Source organism: Lissotriton helveticus, chromosome 3_1 (genome assembly GCF_964261635.1).
Source record: "Lissotriton helveticus chromosome 3_1, aLisHel1.1, whole genome shotgun sequence".
NCBI classification, from domain to species: domain Eukaryota; kingdom Metazoa; phylum Chordata; class Amphibia; order Caudata; family Salamandridae; genus Lissotriton; species Lissotriton helveticus.
In genome coordinates this window covers 403,989,204-404,015,878 of record NC_136061.1, presented here as the reverse complement: position 1 = coordinate 404,015,878, position 26,675 = coordinate 403,989,204, and the positions used below count along the sequence as shown (strand labels likewise).

The window sequence follows — 26,675 nt, the reverse complement described above, 5'->3', positions numbered from 1 at the left end:
TAATTTCACCTATACTCTCTCTTTTACTACGCACTAAGCCATTAGTATCTTCATTGCTTCCAGCTTTTCCATTCACATGGTATATTTTTGGGAAAACAATGCCAAAGTAGCAGCTCCCATACCAGTGATCCGGCAATTTGAAATAAGCCTTGTCCCCACAAATATAATAAATTCCAGGAAACACAGGCTCTGACCCATTTTTGAAACCCCAACCTCCAATTACCTTGTAATTATGTTCGCATTCACTGGAACCAATGAAAACATTATTATAATAGCTAGTCTTCTCGCGGTGAAGACATAGCTTGCCTTTCTTTTCAAAATCCAGCAACAGAGCAGGACCCGCTCCACCAGATGAGGTGCCTTCCATGTTCTCTGCCCACTTTGGCTTTTTCTGACTTTCGTCATTAGCCTTCTTCTGAATTTTAATTCTCCTTTTCTCTGCCATGTTCAGGAACATCTTTTCCTGCTCACGCAAAGAACAAGTCAAGTTATCTCTGTGTGCGTCTGCTATGTCAATGTTCCCTATAGTCAGAAAGTAGTCTCCCATATATCTTATGGTGTCAGTTTTGGTATGTACAGGATTCAAGTTCCCACGTATAGGAAGTTCAGAAAAGATTACGTCATTGTTAGAGTAATAATACTGTAACGGTCCCCTTTTGTAAAATAAACTAGCTAAAATGCTACAGGAAATTCCATATGTCAATGGCAGATGATGGTATGTCACGCCTTCAGCCACCGAAGTAGGTAGCTTCATGCAGACATAGCAATCTTCAATTTCCATAGTCTCTACATAGTGTATTAACAAGTTTGCGAAAACATTCAAATGTGTCCTGTTTTTCATTCCATGATAATGTAGTCCTTTCTCATCTGATGCTTCTAAGTCTCGTTTAGTTTGTCTCAATGCTCTCTCATGTCTTTCTACACTCTGTGTTGTCGGCTCCTCATTGTCAGTATTTACAACTTCAGTAGGGACAATGTTAGTATCTTTACTTACAGCAAAGGGAATGAAAATTGTTAATCCTATCCAGATAACTATCAGTACTACTACACTACATATACACACCTTGCAACACGTCTTAAAACGGCTGCAACTAGGACTACCATTCACTGTTGAATCAGACATTTTAGCTCAGTAGGAGTGTTCTCACCCCTCCTTTTTACTTTTTTACACAACTAGCTTACTTTGTGCAAATTCACGGTGGTTCGTCTTCCTCTTCAGCTGAGTACTCTGGGACAGGTTCTCCGTCGCTCACGTCAGTTATATCAAGATCTTCAAGTTCTTCCAAAACCAGTGTCCATTCAGGAGACTTGTACTTTTTGTTTTGTCTTTTTATTCGCTCACTCCTTCTTTTGGAAGAGTCTTCTTCTTGCTCTGCTATTCGAGCACTTCTCCTTGCTTCTGCACGTTTTTCTTCCACTGTCTTTATCCTTAGTCTCAGTCTTTTTACAAACCTAGGCTCAAGGTTGTTTCTTTTCTTTAGTCTCTTAGTCGGTACTTGGACTTCACTTTCTTTTCTTCTTCTCTTGTTCTCTTTATTTTGTGGTAATTCTTCTCCACTTTCTTCTCCTACTTCCCTTATCTGACTAGTTCCAGGGCTAGCATCAAATTCTTCTGCCTGGTTGCTAATCTGGCCTTGTTCAGGAATATTTTGTTTTTGGCTTTCGATTGTCTCTGTTTCTGTTTCTGTTTCCTGAATCCGTTCTTTGAACCCTATCTGATCCTGTTCAAGCACTTCGATCTCTTGATTTTCTTCTGCTCGAACTATTACTCTATGTCTAGTCTGTCCCTTATCCACATCAGGAGTTAGTGGAGGAGTATCAAACACTTGCTCTGTATCCTGCACTTGTTCAGTATCGGGTACTTGTTCAGTCTTATTCACTTGATCTGTATCAATCACGTGCTCTGTCCCTGTCTGACCTTCTCCTTCCTCAGTTTTGATTTGAATCTCAAGTGGCTGAGGTTCTTCGCCTGTGCCTTGCTTTTCCTGACTAGTCCACTCTCTACCTTCACTAAGTCGTTCTCTTGTTCTGATAGGATCTTCGGTCAGATCAATCATCGGTATCCATTCTTCTGGCCATATGCTTGGCAGCTCGTCTTCAGCTACTCCTGGCTCAGTTTCCTGGACCTCTTCAGCAGGCTGGATTCTTGGCAGTTCGTAGTCAACTACTCCTGGGCCAACGTCTGCTGTTCCTGCAACCTGACTGGTGCTGGGCTGCTCGTTGTCAGTTGCTTCTGGTCTGACTCCTTCAGGGTCCTCTGCTGGTTGCCCTGGTTCTTCAAATCCTTTGTCTGGCAATACCTTCTGGGTGTGTCCGGCGTGGATCCACTGGGGAACACCTGCGACTTTCACTGCAGTGGTTGTCACCAGGATTACTTGGCGTTTCTTTCCCCACCTTGGTGCCAGACAGCTTGATCGAGTGTGCTTCTTTATTTTGACCCAGTCTCCTGGAACCAAGCTGTGGAGAGGAGTCGTTGGATTGAGGATGCCGTCGTCTCCAATCTGGCGAGAGATAGAACGCACTTGGTCACCCAATCTTCTGCAGTATTCAAGCACCAAATCATCAGTAATACTCAACAGTTTGCTTCCTGGCACCCATGCTTGTCTCATCACTCTTCCCATAATGATTTCATGGGGACTTAGGCCTGTCTTGCGGTCTGGAACACTTCTCAGTCCCATCAGGACCAGGGGCAGGGCCTTCACCCAGGTCATGCCAGTAGCATCTGTCAGCTTTGCTAGTCTGTTTTTGATAGTTCCATTTACTTGTTCCACTATTCCAGAAGCCTCTGGGTGGTATGCACAATGGAGTTTCTGCCTTATTCCAAAGGCCTTACAAAGTTCAGCCAGTATGTCATTCTGGAAATGTCCACCCTTATCTGATTCAATAATGCATGGTATTCCGAACCTAGGTATCAGTTCTTTTAGTAAACACTTCGCTACTGTCAGTGCGTCACTTTGAGGAGTAGGGTAAGCTTCTACCCATTTTGAAAATACGCAAACAATGACAAGGACATATCGTTTCCCTTCACAACGGGGCATGGTGATGAAATCAATCTGTATCTTTATAAAGGGACCCCCTGATCTCCCAATCTTGCTCAGCTCAACCATTGTCCTTTTGCCTGGGTTCATCTGTTGACATGACAGGCACCTCTGGCAGAGGGACTCTGCTACCTTCCTGAACTTTTTGCTGTACCAAGTCTGTTGAAATACCAAAATCATGGCATCCCTACCAATGTGTGATCCTTCATGTATCAATCTTGCCATTGTGCCAAGCAAGTGTCGGGGTAACACAGGCATACCAGTTGGGCCCAAAATCACACCATCCACACGTCTCGGTCTACAGCCATCCTCCTTCCATTTCTCTCTTTCTTGCCAAGGAGCCGACTCCTGCCACTCTCTCACCTCATCCCATGTAGGCACTTCCTCAAACACCTGAAGCTGGCAGCTGGTTCCTGGCCCCCCTCGTTTTGGATTTACAATATACCGATCTTTGGCACACCATTGAGCCACTCGATCAGCATAATCGTTTCCCAGTGATACTCTGTCCATGCTCCTTTGATGAGCGGTACATTTTACCACTGCCAGTTCTTTGGGCAACTGGATGGCCTCTAAAAGGTCATGAACAACTTTTGCATTCCGAATGGGAGTACCTGAGGAAGTCATGAATTCCCTCTGTAGCCATAATTGGCCAAAGTCATGCACAACGCCATAACAGTACTGACTGTCAGTATACACTGTTATGCGTAAGTCCTTCCCAATTTTGCAAGCCATTATCATGGCTATCAATTCGGCTACTTGTGCAGACTTGATGTTATATAGGTAACCTGCTTGTTCAATTTTTGTGAAAGACACTACTGCATAAGCAGCACTCAAGCCTCCTAATTCATGTCTTAGACAGGAACCATCCACAAATAGTTCTTTATCATGCTCAGGCAATGGTACTTCTTTTATGTCTGGGCGTGGCTTGGTACTGAACTCTGTCAGATCAATACAATCATGTTCATCATCATCCCCACCTTCCATTTCCAAGGGGTCGGGGAGTAAGGTGGCAGGGTTCAGAATACCGCACCTAACAATGCTCACATTTGCTGCACCCACAAGAATCCTCTCGTATTTAGTCAGCCGACTAGGGGTGAGATACTGTGTTTTAGTTCTGGTCAATAGAATTACCACTCCATGTGAAACATACACGGTCACAGGATGTCCCATGACAATGGACTCACTCTGTTCCAAACTTGCACAGGTAGCAGCTACTGCTTTCAGACAGCCTGGTAACCCAGCAGCTACTGGGTCCAGTGTGGCAGAGAAATAGGCCACAGGCCTTCTGGTCGTGCCATGTTCTTGAGTCAGGACAGACAATGCGCAATTATCGCGAGTGTCACAGAAAAGGGCAAACTCTTTGGAATAATCTGGCATTCCCAACGCAGGGGCTGTACACAGACAGTTTTTCAGTCTTGTGAAAGCCATTAGACTTTCATCGTCCCACTGTACAACATCTGGCATTCCTCTCGTGGTCATTTTTATCAAGGGCCTGGCTAAGGCTGCAAATCCCAGAATCCACTGCCTGCAGTACCCTAATACACCCAGGAACATTCTGACTTCTTTTTGAGTACGGGGCAACTGCATTTTTTGAATTATTCTCACTCTTTCTGATGTGACTTTTCTGACACCCTTTTCTATTTGGTGTCCCAGATATTTCACTGATTTCGCACAGAACTGTAGTTTGTCAGGGGCCACTTTATGCCCTTTCTCACACAGATGATTTAGGAGGGCAATGGTGTCAACTACACAGTCCCTGTGACTTTTAGACGCCAATAGAAGGTCGTCTATGTACTGCACTAACACAGAGTTCCCAGGTAAGATCAAAGTCTCTAGACATTTTTTCAAGATCTGATTAAAGATAGAGGGGCTCTCTGTATACCCCTGAGGGACCCTGTTCCAACAATACACGTGACCCTCGAAAGCAAATGAGAAAAGAAATTTGCTGTCGGGGTGCAGGGGTATCGAAAAGAATGCATGACACAAATCAATCACAGTGAACCATTCAGCATCCCAAGGAATCTGGTACAATATCACTGCAGGGTTTGGGACAATAGGGCAGCAAGGAACTACAATTTTGTTAACCTTTCTCAGGTCCTGCACTACCCTATACTTGCCACTAGGCTTTTTGATGCCCATAATCGGTGAGTTGCATGGGCTGCTCATCACTTCCTGTATGATGTTTCCTTCCAATAATTTTTGTATTTCCAGAGTGACACCTGCTTTCACTTCAGCATTCATTCGGTAGGGCCTAGTGTTAGGATATACTGCATTGTCCTTGATGGCTATTTGTATGGGGTCCACATCTTTCATCAACCCCACATCCTTTCCAGTGAAATCCCACACCTCTGGCTTTACGGCTTCCTGGAGTTCTTGGGGCAAGTCCTGCAGGGTCAATCTTTTAATTTCTGAGTCAGGTCTAAGCAACAATAATGTATAAATGCCGTCTTCATCTGGGGTCTGTATTTCAACACCTTTTGGTGTGCAAAAGATAGTACAGTTCATTTTGCACAGCAAATCACGTCCCAGTAGATTCACTGGACTGGTGTCACAGACGACAAATCTATGCATCTGTTTAAAATTTCCAATTGAAATCTCCATTGGTTCGGTAACAGGAGTACTAATCAATTGATTAGATACACCTACTACTTGGATATTTTCTCCCGAGAGGGGTAGGTTTGGAACGTCCACTGTTCTTACAGTAGAACGGGTAGCGCCAGTGTCCAACAGAAAGGTGACATCATTTCCGTCAACCTTTCCTTCAATATATGGTCCAGACTGGTCTACCGGCAAGGAAGCGCCAAGTACGCACTCCTCGTCCTCCCCTCTCAGGCCCCGTCAGTCCTGATCATTACAAAGGAAGGTATCATTCAGCAGATACTGCGAAGTTGCTGTATTTCTGTTCTCCCCGCTTTCCCAAACCTCTATCTCTTCATTTTCTGCCTGTCTTCCCCTGTATACCTGCTTGGGTGCTCGAGGCACCTGAACGGTTTTTACCTGGGGTTGAGTCTTTCTTGGTCTTTCTTTCTGCGTCTGTGGAATTAAATCAGGAGTTTTCTCATTAACATCGACTAATTGGGGACACTCGTTTCGCCAGTGTCCAATTTCGCCGCACTGATGGCAGGGAAATTTTTTCATAGCCTCTTCCCTGCTAAATTTGGGCCGGGGCTTTCCTCCACCCCCTTCCCCAGGACTTTTGTTCCCAGCATTTTTAACCATGTTACTCAATTGTTTTTCCTGTTGTTCTGCGAGCTTCACCTGAGCCCACATAACCTTCTCCTTAAGGGCCTTTTTCTTTTCTGCCATCTCGTCCTCGCAGTACTTAGCGTACCGCAGGACCTCATCCATTTTCTTAGTATGCCAACAGATTTTATTGTCTTTTATCCACTGACAAATTTCAGGTCTTAAACCATTTACAAACCTGTAAATAAAGTGCGTCATATCCTTCAGGTCGATGTTATCAATACCACTGTATGTTTTAAATACCTGCAATAACCTCTCATAGAAGGAGTGCACTGTCTCGTCCCTTTCCTGTGTTGTTCTATCTATTTTTGTCCAATCAGTTTCCTTTGCGGGCACCTTTTCTTTCAAATGCTGAATTACCTGCTCATATTTTCGCATGACATCCTTTGATGGCTCTCCAGTTTCCTTGTTTCTGGGGTACTCCTCACTCGGCCAGTCTATGTTTATTTTACACTGGGTCCATAAATCTACTGGAACCACAATGTCGAAAAACCCATCCAGGTCTTTCCACAGACATTTCTGTACCTTCACGAACCTTTCCACCTGCCTGTACCAGTCAACTGGTTTCTCTCGTAATTTTGGAAAATCGTTCGTGAAGGACACAATATCCTGCCTAGACCAGGGAACATGCACATATTTCCCTCCTGGAACTTCGCGCATGGGGCATAACTGCTCAGGTTTTTCTACCTCTCTTAAAGCAAACTCGGGAGTCACTTGTCGGGAGCGAACCTCTTCCCTCTTTTTCGCCCACCTGCTTCTCCATCTTTCCACATCTCCCCATTTCTGCAGTACCCCCATTAATTCTTTAATTTGCAACTTCTTCCCTGCCACATTCAGGTGTTCTATATCTTTGTCTGAGAAGTCTGCTCTGTACGGTTTCTGTAAGGGCTTGGATTTTGAGATATCTACCCCCATACTAACTGCTATTTCGGCCAGTTTTTCGTGGAGCACTCTGGTGTTCCTTGTAAAGCTTTTACATATGAACGACAATTCTTCCTCAGAGTAGGTATTCAATCGATCCAACCCCACATTTCCTGCCATTAATTCTTCTATTTCGACCCTCAGCTTGTAGAGGTCTAAAGGCTTTGTTTGCGGAGTCTGTTTCTCTAATTCACGACTCCAACTCTCAATTTCATCCGGAGTTACCAGAGAGACATTCCTAGTACCGGTTGCTGTCTCTAATTTAATTTCTTTTGTATTAAAAGGGTTATACCTCTGCTGTATTCCCTTTCCAGTCTGTTTGTTTGGCAATTCCAAGAACGCAACTTCAGACTCGCATTCACTGGACTGATCATCTATGATGATTGGTTCCTGTCTCGGGGTTGCCATGACTGGGGTCATAACTGGAGTAATCGGATTTCCCTGACCATTTCCGTATAACGGGACCACCGGTCCAATAGTTACTGGAATAGTCAATGCCTCAGGACTGGTATTTATCTGAGAAATTTTCTGAATTATTTCTGTTCTTTGTCTAGCTAGAGCCTCTTGCTCCTTTTCCACTAGTACCCTTCTTAGAGTTGTGTCATGTAATATCTGGGGGGTCAATGGAGGAGTAAAACTCGGGGCAGTAGGATGCGTTTCACTTGGTCCTCCCCCATAATTTGGTTTCGGGAATAAAGTTCCAGTATTAAAGGACCTGCGCTCTTCCCCATATGGAGGTTGAACAAAAGGCAGTCCCGAATTCGAGGGTTTCTCTTCGCTTTCATACAAGGGTCTGGGGAAAAAAGTTTTCGTACGTGAATATTTTTCTTCCTGACTTGCGGGCACTTTGGGATATATATCCCTTGTTTCCGTCAGTTCGGGTTTTTCAGGATAGGGCAATACTTGACCACCCCCTCCCAGTCCCAGGGACCTGTCTTCTTCTTTTAGGAAGTGGCGTCGGGGAACATCTCCTACACTGGAAGGTCGGGTTCCCTCATTGTAAGGTGGCGGACTTCGGGTACAGATGTCATCTATTAGTTCATCATCTGAATCCCCCAGGGCCCCCCAATGCTTACATTTTTCAGTACTTTTCTCACCTGCTCCAATGTTATGACATGCAGGCATCATGGGAAACAGACCCTCAACAATCATGCTCTGCCTCCACTGTTTCATCCTTTTATCCCTGGATTCCTGTTTCTGCCTGGGGTACCACTTGGTCAAACCCTTGTCCATTCGGGGTCTTTCTCTTTCAAAAGCCTCAATCTCCCATTCCTCTAATGCCTCATACTGCGTTAGTCTCGGTCTGGGATGCAGTTCATTCATTCGGGTTCTTAAATTAAATAAGATCCTACCATTGAAAGTACCATCTAACGGAAAAGCCAATACTCCGTCATCTTTTGTGTACTTCACCCAATTCTCCAGCCACACACAAGTATTGTACCCTCGGTCAAACATCATGAATGAGGCGGGAGTATTGGGTGCTGGGACAAGAACACCTTCCCTAGATTTAATCGGTTTGTCCGTTTTAAAATAATTTTTCACCTTACTTACAAGGGACATTTTTCTCTTGGTTCCGTACATAATATCGTATCTGTTAGCCTTCCACTGATCCCTTTCAAACCCTAAATGCCTTGGATCAGGTCGAGTCTCTGTAGTCCGCGAGTGCCACATACGACTTCTGCGCTAACTTTGTTTACAAACTACCTCCAATCAGAACGCGCTTCAGAAAATTCGTGCAACCAATGGGTGCGCGACACAAAATAAGCTCCGCCAATGGGTGCGCGGCCCCTTCGTGAGACAGTTCCCACGCTCCGGCGCTCACCCCTCCTTTACAATTTTAGCTCCGCTACCCGCCCGCTGCTTCTACCAATCCCAGCGCGGCACAGAGTGACGTCAGAGGTGCTTCGCGACTGACTCCCTCCCTTCACAAGGTAACGGAAACTTTCTTTCTTTTAAAGTGCTCAGTGCTTGGTTATTTTACAACAAATACACATTCGCCACAGTGCTCAAGTGTCTAGACAGAGAAAGAATTCTTTTACAGCAAGTAAACTACTTCCATTTACTTTTCACTCGCTGCGGGCAGATCTCTTCCGCCTACCCTTCACTCTAGCATCGGTGAACCTGTTATTCCCCTAAACTCATCCACTTCTTTCCGGGATATATTCCGAGTTTAAGGTTTCTCAGCGGACCCCTCTGCTTTCACGCTAGCTCCGAGGAACCTGCTACTTTTCCGATGTGACCCTTACTAGGTTACGCCACTATGGGAATTTTGCCAATGAACCCTGTTACTGTCATTTATTCACACATGTATTCAGAAAACCCTAGTTAGTGCTTCCCGGTTATCCTAACCTGCACCTAACTTTCCTCGAACCTGTGACCTCAGGACAATGGATTCTATTCACCACTTGCCCTTTCAATTCCCCGGGGAGTTCGGACAACAAGAAACAAGACGGTTGACAATTGCATGGATTAGTACATATAACAATATAAGAACAAGAATAATAACAATACAGTAATTCATGAATTATTTTTACAAGATATTATTCGTGCGTATTCACAAGAGATTGATCAGGTCTCTTAGAACAGCCACTCTTATAGCAGCATTAATATAATAGCAGCTTCCGACTTAACTAGTCCAACTAATCCTGCCTAACCTTTAGCTAGTCCCTAACCATCCTCTAGCTACCAGAAAACTGATAGAGCGCGCGAGGCCACCCGGCCAATAGTTTTCGCCGTTTCCGGCTTCAGGGCCCATATACTTTCCAAATCACCATATACATCGATCAGGTGACTTCACGAGCTCTATCAGGTTGGTGTGTGTGTTCCCTGCTACCAATTTTCGGTGCACCCGACTTACCATCCACCGATGCGGGTGCCTAATGACCACAATGAATCAGGGAGCTAGCTGTAAAAGAAAGGCAGCAAAATACAAACCCAACCAATAACATTCAAATACTGTTTAAATGACCACGGACAACTGGAAGTTTTAAAATGTTTATCTAAAGTTCAAATATTTCTTGCATGAGGTACAGTAAAATAAGGCAATCAATAACCAAGATAACGTAAATCACATAAGCATGAAGAAATAATGACAGAGTAATCATCAAGGTACTAATAAAATGTAGCGAGAAAATACTATGTAAGTCAGTATTATCTAGACAGGGATAGACTAAGTGTGTGTGACTATAGAAGAGCTTATAATGAATAACACGCTTCACTTAAGGTGAAGGGGCCTTTGAACAACCTAGGCAACGAAGTTCTAGACCATATCAGAAAATGACACACTGCTATGCAAAATACAATTTCTAACAAATGAGAAGACATAGGAATAACTTTGCAAAATTATAAATGACTGTTCAATAGTTGCGGAAAGGCATGGAAATATAACATATGCAATGTTGAACTTTATTTAAGCAAAAGTTAGAAATTCAGAAGGTGCAAGAATTTCAAGAGGTTCAGAGTAATATTTACCTAGAAAGGTGTGGAAACCAAACCCTGGCCACGGGTCAGTTAAGGACAGGAAACCCTCAAGGAAGGATACCCCTCAAAGGACAGCAGGTGCAGAATGGACACCCAGGACAGGACAGGATACCCTCGGAAAGGAATCAGGTCAGGACCCTCAGGACAGGACAGCAAACCCTCAGGACAGGACCCTCTTCAGGACAGGACCGGAACCCACAGTTCGGAAGCAACGCCTGCGCTCCACCCGCTCTGCAGCTATCGATCAAGACCCCGATTGGGTCAGCGAACTCCCAGCTAAGTGCCTTGCCAGCACTTTAAGGTTCAGTAGAACCTTAGTCTATGGTCAAATTCGGACAGAGTGCTCCGCAGCGCTCTGTATCTTCAGTCACCTATTGAGTGCGTTGGGTCAGTGACAGGTCAGCTAAACCAGACAAGTCGGACGGTTCACTAGGTGAACCCAGGGTAGATATACAGTTTGGGGACAGTGTACCACCCCCCAATGTTGCAAAGTGTCAGAATCCCTCAATTTCGATTGGTCCTAAGGTAGGGTTTGGGTAACACACCAATCACAATACGCGAATTGAAGCCTTCATTAACATATTTGGGTACCGCCTAGCAGGTTTGGGGTTCCCATGAGCTAACAGTAGCGCAATATTACAATATATCACATAAGGAGCCACATTCGCTGTTCTCGCAGGGCAGAGGTGACTTTCTCAGGAGCATCTCGCCCATCACTGCCAGCTGGCTATGTTCCATCAGCCAAGGTCCCTCGTGCTGCCGAATGTCGCACAGGCGCAGAAGGGACCTCCAATATGGCTCTCCTCTCACTCAGACCCCCATTTCCCGCGGTACATGAAAAGTAAGCGAAAACAAATTAATACATAATAATGTCATTAGGAAAACACATCACAGGGTTTGTACTTTTTAACTCATCATCATGAAATAAACTTATGCATTTAAATGTTAGCTACATTGAGACGGACACAAGAGCAGTGGCACGAGCAGTACCACATGATAAGCACAGCTATGAATTACGCATGCGCATAACTTTCCCTCCACTTCTGCAGACGCGTCAGGACACGTGAGTGTGGCTGACGCATGCGCAGTAACTAAAATACAAGCGACGGCCATTTTAAAAGGACACGGATTAATTTCATTAGAAATACACATAGGCAAGCTTCGAGAACTTTGTTTTAACAAAATAAGTGTTAGTAAAACATACTTTTGTTACCTTATTACACATAAATGAGGTTCTTGATTTCGGCAAGCCGCAAAATATGCGAAGCTTTGCTTCATCAGCTTTATAGTCGATAAAACAAACAAATAAAGGTGTGTTCATTGCTTTCGTGGCATCAATTAAAAGTGAGAGAGTGAGAATGTTTGTAGTTGTCCCCAGGTTTTTCTGAAAGCATGTTTGGTTGATTGGGATTAGATCGTTTTCCCCTGCCCACTCAGGTAATTTTGCGAGTAGTAGGCCAGCATAATATTTGGCCTCAATGTCAATTAGCGCATGAGTCTATAGTTCTTTGGTTCATTCTTGCTACCTTTCTTGTGGATAGGTGAGATGATCAATCCTATCCAGGAATCTGGCATTCTTCCAGCTTCCAAAATATTGTTAAAGACTGGTAGTAATGCTCCGGCCCAATAGGTTGTGTCCTGCTTGTATACTATTGGGGGAGCCTCTTTGGGCCAGGCACTCCTTCATATTGTCTTTTTGAGATTCTGTTCACAATCGTTTTAAGTGAGAAGAAGGGTGTAGGCTGTGGGCTGCAATGCTTTATGGATTGCCACTCGCTCTGACGTACCTCTTTATCTTCTGTGTTTTCGCCATCTTCCGTGTTAAAATGACTCTGTAGATATTTTACACAGGCGTCCTCCGTTATGTGTGAATTAATTCCTTGTGCTGTTGGGTTCTCTATGCTCTTGACTGTCTGCCAAAACCTGGAGTTGTTCTTTGATTTTGCATCGTGTAGCAGTTTTGCCCATGTTGTTTCCGTGGTTCTTTTTTCGCTAATCAAATGATTTTATTTTTCCGGGCCTTGAATATCCTTAATTCCAGCCATGTCTTATCGGCAGAGCGACTTTGACGGAGGTTACGCATTGCTTTGTTTATTTCACTCCCTATTTGTCTTAGCTCGGCATGGTGGGTTCCCGATAAAATAATTCTTTGTTTGTTTGCCGGCCTGCTCAGTGGTGCTTGTTTGGTTTTTTGCTCTGGTTTTGTCAAGATTGCTTTTCGGTTAGATGAGACAAAGCTTTCAGTAAAGCATTCCCAGGCTGTTAGGATGTTGTCATGTTGTAGTTTGTTATCCTCCCACTGTTTTTTTTTAGTCTGCCAAGAGTTTTACCGGGTCACGTGTATTACATTTTATTCTCCTATGGCTATATGTAGCGTTTGTACATACATTTCTTGACTGTGGTTAAGGTTTTAATCGAGGCGAAGATCGCAAGGCCTCCCTTAAGATGACCGAAAGTAGAGTTTCTAGTTTCTGGGAGGTGGTATGTTTTGAAGCCTAGCAGGTGAAGTGGGTCTGCCAGCCAAGTTTCTTGGAGCAGAATTAAATCAAATTGTTGAAGGTACATCAGCATAGCGCAGTCAGCTGCTTTAGTTCCAAGGCCGTTAATGTTCCAGCAGCAAAATGTTGGGTTTGGAATATTTGTTTCCTGTTCTAGTCCCTGCCAGGAGGGCTCCCTTTTTGTATTTATGGTTTTTGCTATCCAGGACCAATCCTGTAGTGTGTCACGTTCTTCTTGGCCCTGGATGTCCTAGTAAAACTACCAATTTATGTTTCTTCCACTGCGAGAAAGCAGAAGGATTTGGTTGGACGCTACCTGCTTCCTGTTCTAGGAAAACACGGGACCCGGCCAGAGCCGAGACTGCGAAGGATCCGGGAAGGTAAGTTTATTTATATATTTAATTACCCTCTGCGCGAACCCCCGTGAGAGCCCCCACGAGCCCCCTCACCAGTGAATCATGCCTGCCGCGAGTGATGAGTTACACTAAGGCAGAGGGGCTTCTATTTGAATATATGACGTTACAACGCAAACATTTACAACGCATGCTTTTACAACGCGGTTTTTACATCGCAACTAGTATTACATCGCATTATTTTACACCGCATACCATTACAACACATGTTTTTAAAACTACCAATAAAATGCCTTCCATTCCAACGCATACCTTTACAACACATACCATTACAATGCATAATACTTTTAGGGTAACAGTAGGTTAAGTGTTGGATAGTGTAGGGGTAAAAATTACTATTTCCACTCCAGTGAGTGCAACAGTAGGATAAGCGTTGGATAGTTTAGGGGTAAAAATTACTATTCCAACTCAAGTGAGTGCAACAGTAGGGAAAACCCATACCCACCCTAAAACAAAAAACACCGTTACTTACCTAATAATCCGTTGTAATGGCATATGCTGTAATGGTATGCATTGTAATGGCATGCGTTGTAGTGACATGCGCTGTAATGCATGCATTGTAATGGCATGCAATGTAAAGGCAGCTGCGATGTAATGACATTGTTGTAATGGATGTTTCCCTTCTATTCTTGGGAGGGGATCAAAATAAGTACCATGATTTTACTAGGTAATTTTGGCAGCACTAGTTAAAGGCAATTGAAACATTTCATGTTGTGGGTTTCTCTTTGTCAAGTGGTAAATTCACTTTGGCTTGCCTTGTTCAGGTATGCCTGTGTCGTTACATAAAGGAGTAACAGAACATCAGCTGTGGGCGTTTGGGTCCTGCCTCTGCCTGAGGAACACTTACCATATGGCCAGGCAATGCTGAAACACATTTACGAAGCCAAAAGCTCTCGCATTGCCAAGACCGTTTGGCTTTGCCAATGCTGGTTATATACGTCCCAAAGCCTTAAAGTACAACCAAAACCAAACCTGACTAACCTATAAAATTCTTTAAAATTCCTCTCTAAATTCCCCTACAAAGTCCTCATCTTTAAATTCAACAAATGACTGATGTAACGTAAATACCTATGAGGGGAGCTACATTTGACCAAAAATGGTAAAAAAACCTTAAAACACTGTATAATCATACTATAAACTTTACAAAATTTGTTTTGGGGGGTGGCGGGTGCAAAACACATCATGTAAAAATATGTTTTGAATTGTCTAAAGTTGTGTGTTGTAGGTATTTTCTCAAGAATGTTTCATTTCTGCCGCCCTAGGAAAATATCCTAAAGATGTTTCTTTGTCTATTTCCAGGTTATCTGTCCCACTTCGCAGTTATTTATCACTGCACTCACACTCACCCTCTCACACTTATCATTTGGATGCTAAGGGACCACTGGTAAAAGAAACAGCTGCTGGCACTTGCAGAGAGTTAGCAGAATTGTGATTTACCTTAAGAGCAGAGAAAACTAGCTCTTTGGGACGAAGACCCAAACTTTGGAAGGCAATCCCATATGCAAACAACTTAATACTTTACCAGAATGGCACGCATGGAAATCTTTATGTTACGGTTCAAATATCAGGTTCTGGTGCTTGGCTAAGGAGAGCTCTGCAGTTGGTATCTGGACAAAGCACACACTTCCACGCTGAAGGAGACTACAGAAGGCATGTTGGAATGCTACAAATCCCCAGTAAAATTAAAATGATCATTCTTGTCTGGAGAAAATGTAATTTTAGGGTGTCCTTAAATTGGAAACGGCCACCTAAGAGGTTTTAGGTTAAAAAGGGGACAGTGAAAAGTAAACTTACAGTAACATCCTTCCCAGATTGTGAGGCCTCCTCCACTTGTTGGTTCATGCAGCAATCCTCATTTTTCGATGCCTGACAACAGTCCAGTTTCTAACAGAGAGAGGCAAGAAAAGTTAAGACTGCCTTGAAATGAAAACCTAACTTAAAGCTGCACTGGCAATGGGTGGTGCTCAGGCCAGCTTCAATTTTCAGTTATTCTACAGCATTCAAAGTCAGCACCACCAAACAACTGAAAAGCTTTAATGAAAGTCAAACACCATAGTGTCGGGTGAAAGTCAGTGAATGTTAAAATGAGGTACTGACTGCTTAAATTAAAGGAGATCACATTAATAAAAAGCGAGTAAAATTTTACTCCAGGTTGGAAAAAAACAGTTTTACGAATGAATGAATGAATAAAATTTAAGTGAATGAGCAAGGTCTACTTGGATCTTTTTTGTAATCAGCATGATATGATTCAGAACAAATTAGAAATGTGACAGCAACAAAGGAACAATGACGTGCTTAAACTGAGAATGATGTATAATGAATATAAATTTGAAATATTAGCAAATGCTCAGACAAAATGATCAATCACTTAACTGTAAATAAAGAAAGCAGGCTATTCCATTTTGTATTAATTTTAAAGACTCGAGAGGCTTTGCAGCCACCTACATGCTGCCAAAGGAATTGGATATATACTTCCCTTCGATCATCCCTTTGATCATCGGAATGCGGGGCTTTGGAAAATAACAGAGAAATTATATTTTAGCCCATTAATTCTAAAGTTGTTGAGGGCCGGACAAAATCTTGTAGAGTACTGAATCAATCAGTCAATCAGAATACTTGTAAAGCGCGCTACTTATCCATGAGGGTCTCAAGGCGCTGAGGGGAGGGGGTGCCACTACTGCTCGAAGAGCCAGGTCTTGAGGAGTCTTCTGAAGGCGAGTAGGTATTGGGTCTGCCGTAGGTGGGTAGGGAGGGTGTTCCAGGTCTTGGCGGTGAGGTAGGAGAAGGATCTGCCGCCGGAGGTTATTCGTTGGATGCGGGGAACAATGGCGAGGGCGAGGCTGGCGAAGCGGAGCTGGCGGGTGGGGGTGTAGAAGCTGAGTCTGCTGCTCAGGTAGGCTTGTCCAGCGTTGTGGAGTGCTTTGTGTGCGTGGGTGAGAAGCTTGAAGGTGATCCTCTTGTCAACGGGGAGCCAGTGTAGGTCTCTCAGGTGGGGGTGATGTGGCTGCGGCGAGATGTGGTTGACGATCAGTCGGGCGGAGGCGTTTTGGAAGCGTTGTAGCCGTCGTAGGTGTTTGGCTGGGATTCCTGCATAGAGTGTGTTGCCGTAGTCCAGTCTGCTGCTGACGAGGGCCTCTGTCACCGTTCTTCTTTTTTCGGTCGGAATCCACTTGTAGATCCTGCGGAGCATGCGGAGGGTGTTGTTGCAGGAGGAGGAGACGGCGTTGACCTGTTTATACATGGAGAGGGAGGAGTTGAGGATGAATCCTAGGTTGCGTGCATGGTAGGTGGGTGTCGGTGCTGTTCCCAGTGTGGTCGGCCACCAGGAGTTGTCCCAGGCTGAGGGGGTGGGTCAGAGGATGAGTACCTCCGTCTTGTCCGAGTTCAGCTTCAGACAGCTGTTCCTCATCCAGTCGGCGACGGCCTACATTCCCTCGTGAAGGTTGGTTTTAGCGGTGTGCGGGTCCTTGGTGAGGGAGAGGATGAGCTGTGTGTCGTCAGCGTAGGAGATGATATTGAGGTTGTGTTGGTGGGCCACTTGTGCGAGGGGGGCCATGTAGACGTTGAACAGCGTTGGGCTGAGGGATGAGCCCTGGGGGACGCCGCAGATGATGTCGGTGGCCTCGGATCGGAGGGGCGGGAGGCGGACGCTCTGGGTTCTGCCGGAGAGGAAGGACGTGGTCCAGTCAAGGGCCTTATCTTGGATTCCGGCTTCTAGGAGGCGTGTCTTTAGAATGCAATGGCAGACCGTGTCGAAGGCGGCTGACAGGTCCAGGAGGATTAGATCTGATGTTTCGCCGTTGTCTAGTTGGCGCCTGATGTCGTCTGTGGCGGCGATGAGGGCTGTCTCGGTGCTGTGGTTTCGTCTGAACCCGGACTGGGATGGGTCCAAGATGTTGTTGTCTTCCAGGTAGCAGGCCAGTTGCATGTTGACGATTTTCTCGATGACCTTCGCTAGGAACGGGAGCAGGGAGATGGGCCGGAAGTTCTTGAGGTCCTTGGGGTCCACCTTGGGCTTCTTGAGGAGGGTGTTGATTTCGGCGTGTTTCCAGCTTTCCAGGAATGTCGCTGTTTCGAAGGAGATGTTGATGACCTTCCGTAGTTGGGGTGCGATGGCAGCGTCTGCTTTGTTGAATACGTGGTGTGGGCACGGGTCTGGCGGAGATCCTGAGTGGATGGAGTTCATGACCTTGCGTGTCTCGACGTCGTTGACGTTCGACTAGGAGGTCAGGCGTTTGGCGCTGGTGGTGTTCACAGGGGAGGTGGGGTCTGGCGTAGTCGGGGCGGTCATGGTGTTGCAGCTGTCATGGATGTCAGCGATCTTGCGGTGGAAGAAGATGGCCAGTGAGTTGCACAGTTCTTGTGAGGGCGGTATGTGGTTGGCGTTGGCGCTGGGGTTGGAGAGTTCCTTTACGATGCTGAAAAGCTCTTTGCTGTCGTGTGCGTTGTTATCCAGGCGGTCTTTGAAGGAGGATCTCTTGGCTAATCTAATGAGGTGGCGATGTCTGCGGGTGGCGTCCATGTGGACTGCGTAGTTGTCCGGAGTGCGTTTGTGGAGCCATATCTTCTCCAGTTTTTCGGCATGCGCTTTTGGAGGTCTGCAGCTCGTCGGTGAACCAGGTGGCTCTCTTGCTGGCATGGTTGTTGGAAGGTTTCTTGAGTGGGGCGAGGGTGTTGGCGCAGTTGTCGATCCACTGTCTGAGGATGCGGGCTGCGGTGTCTGGGTTGGTGGGGTCGGTTGGTGGGTTTTGGGCGAGGGTGGTGATCAGCTGGTCTTCGGTGACTTTGCTCCAGCAGCAGCGAGGTAGCTGTTGGGTGCGGTGGTGCGGGGTTGGTTTATTGAAGGTGAAATGGATGCAGCGTTGGTCAGTCCAGTGGAGTTCGGTGGTGTGATCGAAGGTGACGTGGGTGCCTGTGGAGAAGACGGGCCCAGCGTGTGGCCAGCGGCGTTCGTGGATGCGGTGACGAGTTGTCTGAGGCCGAGGTTGGCGAGGTTGTCGATCAGGGTGGTGGAGTTGGCGTTGTTGTTGTCCTCAAGGTGGAAATTCAGGTCCCCGAGAAAGATGTAGTCCGTGGAGGCGAGTGCGTGGGTGCTGGCGAGGTCGGCGATGGAGTCGCTGAATTGAGCTCGGGATCCGGGGGTCTGTAGATGAGTGTTCCTCTGAGGGTGGTGTTGGGGTCGGTGTGGATCTCGAAGTGCAGGTGTTTGGCGGTGTTGAGGGTGTCGTCTGCGTGGGTGGTGACCTTGAGGGTGGACTTGTGGACGATGGCTATTCCTACTCCGATTCCGTTGGCGCGATCCCTGCGGGTGATCTTGTAGCCGTCCGGGATGGCTATGGCGATGTCGGGCGCCGAGGAAGAGTTCCACTAGGTCTCGGTCAGGAAGGCCATGTCTGGGGCGGAGGTGTCGAGCAGATCCCAGAGCTCGACGCGTGTTTGCGTGCGGAGCAGGTGTTGAGGAGTATGCAGCGGAGGTTGTTGGGTCCAGTCCTTGGAGGTTTGGTGGCTCTGTCGCATGTGAAGCTGCAGGTGTAGCAGGAGAAAGGTCTGTGAGTCCGTTTCGGGGTGGCTTGGAAGCAGGTGTGGTTTCGGCCGGCGTTGAGTGCGTAGAGGGTGCTGGCGTCGTAGCGGAGTCTGGTGTTGTGGCGTTCGCGGGGTCCAGGGGTTCTGGCGCTGGGCGCGGTCCAGGCATGGATGGGCGCAGACGGGCTTGCCTTTGGGGCACAGTCGGCGCACCAGCCTCACATCCGCTGCGCGTGTCTGCTGTCGGCCTCCATAAGAGGGGGATAGGGAGAGAGGAGCAGCTGGGAGGCTCGAGCGGGGTGGCCAATGGGGAGCAGGGGGACGGGACCGCAGGGACGCAGCGGCGGGAAGGAGCGGGAAACGGCGGGAAAACAGGCGGGCGGCAGGCAGCAGGTATGAGGCAGCTGGCGACCGTGTAGTGGCGTGGGCTGTGACCTGCCTGCGAGCAGGGTCAGTGGTCGCTCCTACTCCACTGACCGGCCTCCTTAAGAGGGGGATAGGGAGGGAGGAGCAGCTGGGTGGCGGGAGCGGGGTGGTCAATGGGGAGCAGGGGGGCGGGCCGCAGGGACGCAGCGGCGGGAAGAAGCGAGAAACGGCGGGAAAACAGGCGGGCGGCAGGGAGCAGGTACGAGGCAGCTGGCGGGCGTGTGGTGGCGTGGAGAGCGACCTGCCTGCGAGAATGTTCTGATTAGAGTTATTACCATTTCAGATATAAGATAGGCCAGATAAGAGGTGTTTCTCTCTGTATTTATTCCCCCTCCCCCTCCTCTTAGGCCTCCAAGTAACTGGGGAGAAACTTTGTGCTTATAGATTTTTCAATAGCACATAACTCTAAATTGGGTTTTTTGGCAACCTTGGCATACGTGTTTGCAGTCTTTCTCTTGAGGTGTTGCAATGCAAAAAATCCTGCATGAGACATGAGTGGAATAGTCAAGATTGAGATTTGAGACAACCCTGAGACAAATTAGCTTTAGTTGCATGGCAGTAGTTATGAAACAGTGGCTCATATAGAGTAGTTGCGTTCTACACCTGATTGCTAGTGTTAAATATGTGGCTGATAACATATCATGCACAATGGATATGAAATGCCGATTAAGAACTGTGATCTACTTACATTACAGAAGGCCTTGCATCCATCTACTATTGGCCTGTACCCTGTACAACGGCACAAATTACCTGGTAATGGGAAGTAAAGGAGTGATCTATAAAAATGTTACAAAAGTGCAAAAACAACCAAAATATTTAGCACAATGTGAGATACCGGTGGAACTGGATAAAAGCTATTGAATATTTTTATAGAAGGAAACTTTGCATTTTTCCATATACTAACCAGTAACAGGAGTCAACATTAAGTAACGATACATAAAGAGCAGGTTTGCACAATTATGTCTGAACATTTTACAGTCACGTCCACAATACATGTGCATATGTATGAGGATAATACTAGAATTTCTGTGCATTTTCATTACGGGATTCTGAACAGTAGAGCCGACTTTAACTGAACCATGTTTTAATGAAAATACGTTTTATATCTAGAAAGATGGCTGTGCAAACAACATTTTATGGACGACAGTGCATTTAAAGTATTGGAGATGAACATTACCTTCAAAGTGCTGCTCAGGGCATACACTTTACCATTCACTGACTTGTATCATTTTTAGTTGATTGCAGAAGAGCTGGAAGACAATTTGGAAGCAACTACTTTTTTGTGATTACTTGATCACCTTTTTCGCACACTCAGGCTTCGATGCTTTGGTATTCCTAGTGAGGCACATGGATCAATTTAGCACACAAGGAGATGAGTTAGCGAAATAAATCAAGGCAATACTAGTGTATATTCCTTTTTGAGGACTTACTCAAGAGATGGCACGCACATGGCTGCATGTGAATCGATAATACTGGCCACACATCAAAATCTATTCTTGCAGGTATAAATGTGTTACATGGCAACATTCATTTGACAGCTGTATAAGATGTTTCAAAGACGCTTGGCCTGACGCGCACATCAGAGCTGGGGTCTGCATATACAGAGTAATGCTTGCAGATGCTGTGCCATGACCTGTAGGTAGCATTCTGTGCATTGTGCCAGAGGAACATTCCTAGAGTAATATAGCGGCCATTTGTCCAGGAAGAGACACAGAATCTGCCCTTGTTTCAATCTGGGATGACTTGAAGAGAACAGTTGACCACAACTGAGTTGCTGCGCTACTTCTCTTGGATCTCTCGGCTGCCTTTGACACGGTTGACCGTGACACTGATACAAAGACTCTACCAAGGTAGATAGAGGGAACTGCTCTAGACTGTATCACACCCTACCTTTGCAACAGAACTAATGTCATCCATACCCCCTTTCTCGTCCAAACCATAATTCACAAAAGCAGGGGTCCCTCAAGGCTCTATCATCTCGCCCATACTTTTCAACATCTACATGAAGTCATTACTGGCACTGATCAATCAATTTCACCTCACATGCTATTACTATGCAGATGACACACAAATACTCCTTCAACTGGACAGCCCCAAAGACATTGGAAACTCACAATTTTTCAGCTGTCTCAGAGCTGATGTGGAGCAATCACAAATTGAGTGCTTCCATAACGGAAATACTCACATGTGATGATTGGAAAAATTATGACCCACTCACCACCTTGCCTGATGATCTGGGAACACTGCCTAAAGTATAGAAAGAAGGAAGAAACTTTGGAATGACCATGGACTCCAAGCTATCAATGAATGCCCAAGTGGACAAACAAGCAACATCAAGCTTTGTTACTATGAAAACTCTGCAGCAATTTTTCCCCCATCTGGAATTTGCACACAAGGTCCAAGCTACCATCTCGCTTGTTTTGTCCAAACTTGATTACGTCAACAGCCTCTACCACGGATCACCTTTAACGACTATGAAAAGACTACATCTGATTCAGAACTTGGCTGTCAGACTACTCTTACATATAAACACTACCTTGAAAGCCCTGCATTGGTTACCGGTTGCCAGAAGATCCACGTTCAAGCTGCTTTGTCTCACCGACAAAGCGATACATGGAACAGGACCGCTCATCATGAGGAATAAAATCACAAAACCCATTCAACATAGGAATCTCCGCTCTAGATTGACACCTCACCTCAAAATCCCAAGATACAAGAAAAAACCCATGGATGGCACATACTTCTCTGTTCAAGCAGCCAAACTATGAAACTATTGACCGCCCAACATAAGATCCATGGATAACCACCTCATCTTCAGAAAACTACTCAAGAATTGGCTCTTCCCCACGTAACCACCATACGCAAACAGAAATATACAGCATATTCCTCTGTATAAAAGCATTTATTTGGACTATAGATATGTACCTACATATGTGTATTGCTTTGTATATATGTGTATAATAATTATGATTTTAAAAATATAGATATTCGCTAGTTCTGCTTAACAAATGTACATAGTACTGATAATTACATTTTTTTATGTTTTTTTATCATGTATATAAGTGATTGCATAAGTAAGTACATCTTTTATCATAATTTTTTATCTACAATTGCTTCACTATTGTTTTACAAAAAAATCTATATACTTATTACTTTTCTTCTAATTCAGCATATCCAACGCACTAACCTTTTCTCACCATATGCCACTCTCAATATATCCTCTACCTCAACTCTCTGACTCATCTCAAACCTCATTCTACTACTCTTTCCAATGCACTACCCTACTTCTCACCCTATACCTCTCTGAATATATCCTCTACATCCACTCTCTCATTCATCCCAAACTCCATATGCTCCACTATGCTCCCCAAAATAACCCTCTCTAGACTCTTCCCTTCTCTACCCCTCCTTGCATCATCTCATACCTCTTTTACTATTTGGATCTCCCAAAAAAGCCTTTATAAACCCTTCCCTCTCACTCTTCCCCCTCCACCTCCCTTTTACTCACCCCAAGCCTCCTCCTACTGTTAAGAACTAAAAAAAAATCTAAATCCTTCCCTCTTCTAACCCTACACAATCCTTTTCAATCCAAATAACAGACTAACATATTCACCACTCGAATTACTTTCATATTTCACTATCCTAATTCACCACAAATCCTTTATGGGTTCCAGAGTAGCGTGCTACTTGCAGAGAAAACACTTTAACACCCCATCAGGAGTAGCAAGCGCTATAGTAATGCAAACCTTTTCCCTTTTCTATCCCTCCACTATCTTTCTCAATCCAAGTAACTGACTAACATATCCTTCACTCAAATTACTTTCATATTCCACTATACTAATTCACCACTAGTCCTTGATGGGTGCCGGAGTAGCCTGCTACTCACAGAAAAAAGCGCTTTGACTCCTTGTCAGGGGTAGTAAGCGCTATATAAATGCAATTACAACTACAATTAGAATTACAACTACCGAGAAGGTTCGTTGTTTTGGAGTAAAAGAACACGATGTTAGACACAATCCACCGGTCAATGCCACCCTTTGCATCCAAATAAAGCTTCCACAGGGGCCTAAATGTCTTCCTTCTGTGAACATTATATTTTACTGTCTCATTTACTTTCAGGGTGTGATGTCTTCTTTCAGTGCAAGTTAACCAATTCTATGAGAAACAACACAAAATGGCCTAGTTTGCATGGCGCTAATGAATAACAAAATGATGAATCTTGACAGGGGAATTTTGAAGTGGTGAATCATATGGAATGAGAATACAAACAGCAGATGCACTTATAAGGTCACTCTGGCTAATTGTTTTCTACCCAAAGAACGAATTTACAGTTTTTTAATCAGGTGCATCCACAAAATGTGCCTACTTTTCTAACACCCCTCATGCCAACCCCATACCTCCTTCTGAATATAATATCACCACTCTTTCCCTTGGGGTGACTGTCAGCATGGCATCACTGATACACTTTGCTTGGATTTTCTCAAGGTTCACCTGGTCGATATGGAGGCAATCAATGACATCTTCAGGCAATGAAAGTGGCAGGCGCCTGAGTCGTGAGAGGGCACTGCCCAGCTTAAACGTACAGGAGGAAAAGGCAGCTTCTGTTCAAGGATGGAGTCTCCCAAAAAGCCAACATCGGTAGTAGATTAATTCTGGACAGAGGTGGAGCACAGACCACAGTCACACATTGAAGAGCTCAACCTTTCCTGCGGCCATGACAGATATGCCCGCTTGGGTACACATGCTTCCAAGCCTGTCCACTGCTGCCACCTGCAAAATGATATGTAAATGGAGGAGTTAGGGATAACGTTTGGAGCTACACCTGTCAGGATTAACCAAGGGTCTTCTAGCTGTTGTTTTTTTCCCTAGAAGGCAGCAGAGAAGAACTGTGAGCTATTTTCCCACAAGACTGTGGTGAACTGCCCTGCGGTGGCTGGCTCGCTGAGACACCCAGGCTGAATAGTGGGCTTCATTCAGATTTTAGTGTGCGCCTAAAGTGCCTGAGAACGTCAGTCTGAGTGATGCCTATTCTGAAAGACCTGACCCAAGAGGCTTGTGCGGGACGAGGCTGAGTACTCGTTGCTGTCACTTTCCTCTCTCACTTCTGTGAGAAGCTGGCCTGGTATATGATGTTCGCTATACTAGTGATCACCTTGCACCAGTCCAAACAACCCTTATGGTGATGGTTGTAAAGTCAACCTTATAGACCAGCTATCCTAGAGGTAGCATGGACAGAACAGTCTTAGGCTAAAAGACTCTTGAGAGCGTGTAAAGCCAGCTGTTTTACCAAATGTAACCCCTTGAATACCAAATGAAAGGACACCACACAGGATATATATAAAATATATATGTGTGCATTCACTAACACACTCCTCTGAACTCTTTATGAGGTCAGAGGCAAAAGCACATAACAAGTTACTCTTAGAAATACTTTAAATAGCACAATTTAGAGTCAGGCCCTAGGGGCGCGCAAAACAATATACTAAGTAAGTGGTATAAGAACCACGACTTGGGAAAGGAGAAGGCCTAGGGCCTAGGGAATCGCTTGGGCTACACTATATGACCCTCATGTTAGGAGTAGGAGGCCCACAGGCAGCGCGTGCAGTGTCAGTACACTCACGCGAGAGTCAATAGAAAGTCAATAGGAACGTAAAAGGTAAGTAATTGAAGATTTAGGGCACTTCCGGTCGAACTAGGAAGGTACAACTAACAAAACTGGATACTAGGATAGTCAATCCCTACAGGAGCACCGAAGAACTCGTGTTAACTCACGCACGGGCTGCGGGTGCATAGGTGTCAAAGTGTGTCGGGTTTTCTCGTTGTTTCCTATGGAGCCTTGGAAGAAGATGCTGCACGCGACCAGGAGGAAGATGTCCGGGTGGATCCAAGGGTGGATCGGAGTTAAAGAAGACCTGAAAGCAGAGGGGACAGAGTCTAGGTCACTAGCCAGTGACCGGGTGAGACCAGGAAGGAACCAGACGTCGTCGAGGAGCAATCGGGTGCTGTCGTGAAGCTTGTCTTTGCAGCCATGCGGACCAGGAGGCGTCGAGGACGACCAGGTGCTGGAGAGGAGCTGTCCCACAAAGGTTCTCGCAGGTGGAGGGGTCGACTTCAAGATCGGAGCCAACAAGCCTAAGCAAAGGCAACCCACGCAGGATACACAAAGAGCTTCTGGTGCAGACCAGGAGGGTCTGAGGTACTTCACCTTTTCAGGGAAGCAAGTGCCAGTCTGGAGCAGCCAGCCCAGTGAAGGATTCTCAAAGGATCGTCGTCACAGGGCTACTAGCCAACTGGCCAGCAACCGGTACAACGCGTCGAGCAGAACACAGGCAGAAGGACCCCACGCAGATCTCGTGGAGTGTGGAGTGCTGGTCTTCGGTGCAGGTGGAGCTCGGTGTCGGGGTGTCTCAGTCCCCAGTGCACAGCTTCGAGGATGCCTCAGGAGCAGCGCTGTTAGCAAGTTGCAGGATTTCCAAGATGCCTGGTTCCACGGGTCCCGACGCCTTCCACGGGGCTCAGCTGTGCTGGGGTCGTGCAGTGGGGTCAGAGGGGTCCAGGAGTCGAGGTCTTGTTGGGCTCTGTGCTCGGGTTCCGGCGGGAACGGGGACAAAGCAAGCAGTCGAGTTGCTAGATGGTGCCTGGTTGCGCAGGCTGGTCACTCCTTGGCCACAAGGGAGATTCTTCAGTCTTCAGCTCAGGTGAATGTCGAAGGGTCAAGAGTTTCGTCTCAAGTCGATTTCAGGATTAATCTAAAGTCTCCTGGGTCAGCTCCTACCTTTATACAACTAAAAGGGGCTGGATTACTGTCTAGGTCCCTCCTATGGGTGGGACCAGGAAGGGGGGTGGTTACACCCCCTTTCCTTTGTCCAGTTTTGCGCCAGAGCTGGGGCTGGAGTGCCCCAGCAACCGGTTTGAACTGGTGTATGCATGGAGCACCTAGTGCGCCCCAGGCATGTCTCAATCTATTCAGCCCTCCCTGTCCCAATACACAAAATCCTGTCTGGGGTAGTGCTCGCACCTCTCCAGGCAGGAAACCTATTGTCCAAACCTCCCTGACTGGAAGGACTCCCAGCAGGAGGAGGTCAGACTTGTGTCTGTGGCAGCAGCATCCATTTTGTGATGCTGGGGCTCTG

The 26,675-nt window shown here is 45.9% G+C and overlaps 1 protein-coding gene across 2 annotated transcripts in view; it reads right to left on the bottom strand.

Annotated features, from left to right (window-relative positions):
- Positions 1-26,675, bottom strand: part of LOC144822536 (aldehyde oxidase-like) — a 578,143-nt gene that overhangs the window by 456,628 nt on the left and 94,840 nt on the right. For both annotated transcript variants that reach the window (XM_078680182.1, XM_078680181.1), the window contains exons 6-7: positions 20,231-20,292; positions 15,388-15,477 (exon numbers count right to left, since the gene is read on the bottom strand). In XM_078680182.1, the coding sequence (XP_078536308.1) occupies positions 15,388-15,477; positions 20,231-20,292 (152 nt within the window). The remainder of the gene's footprint in view (positions 1-15,387; positions 15,478-20,230; positions 20,293-26,675) is intronic.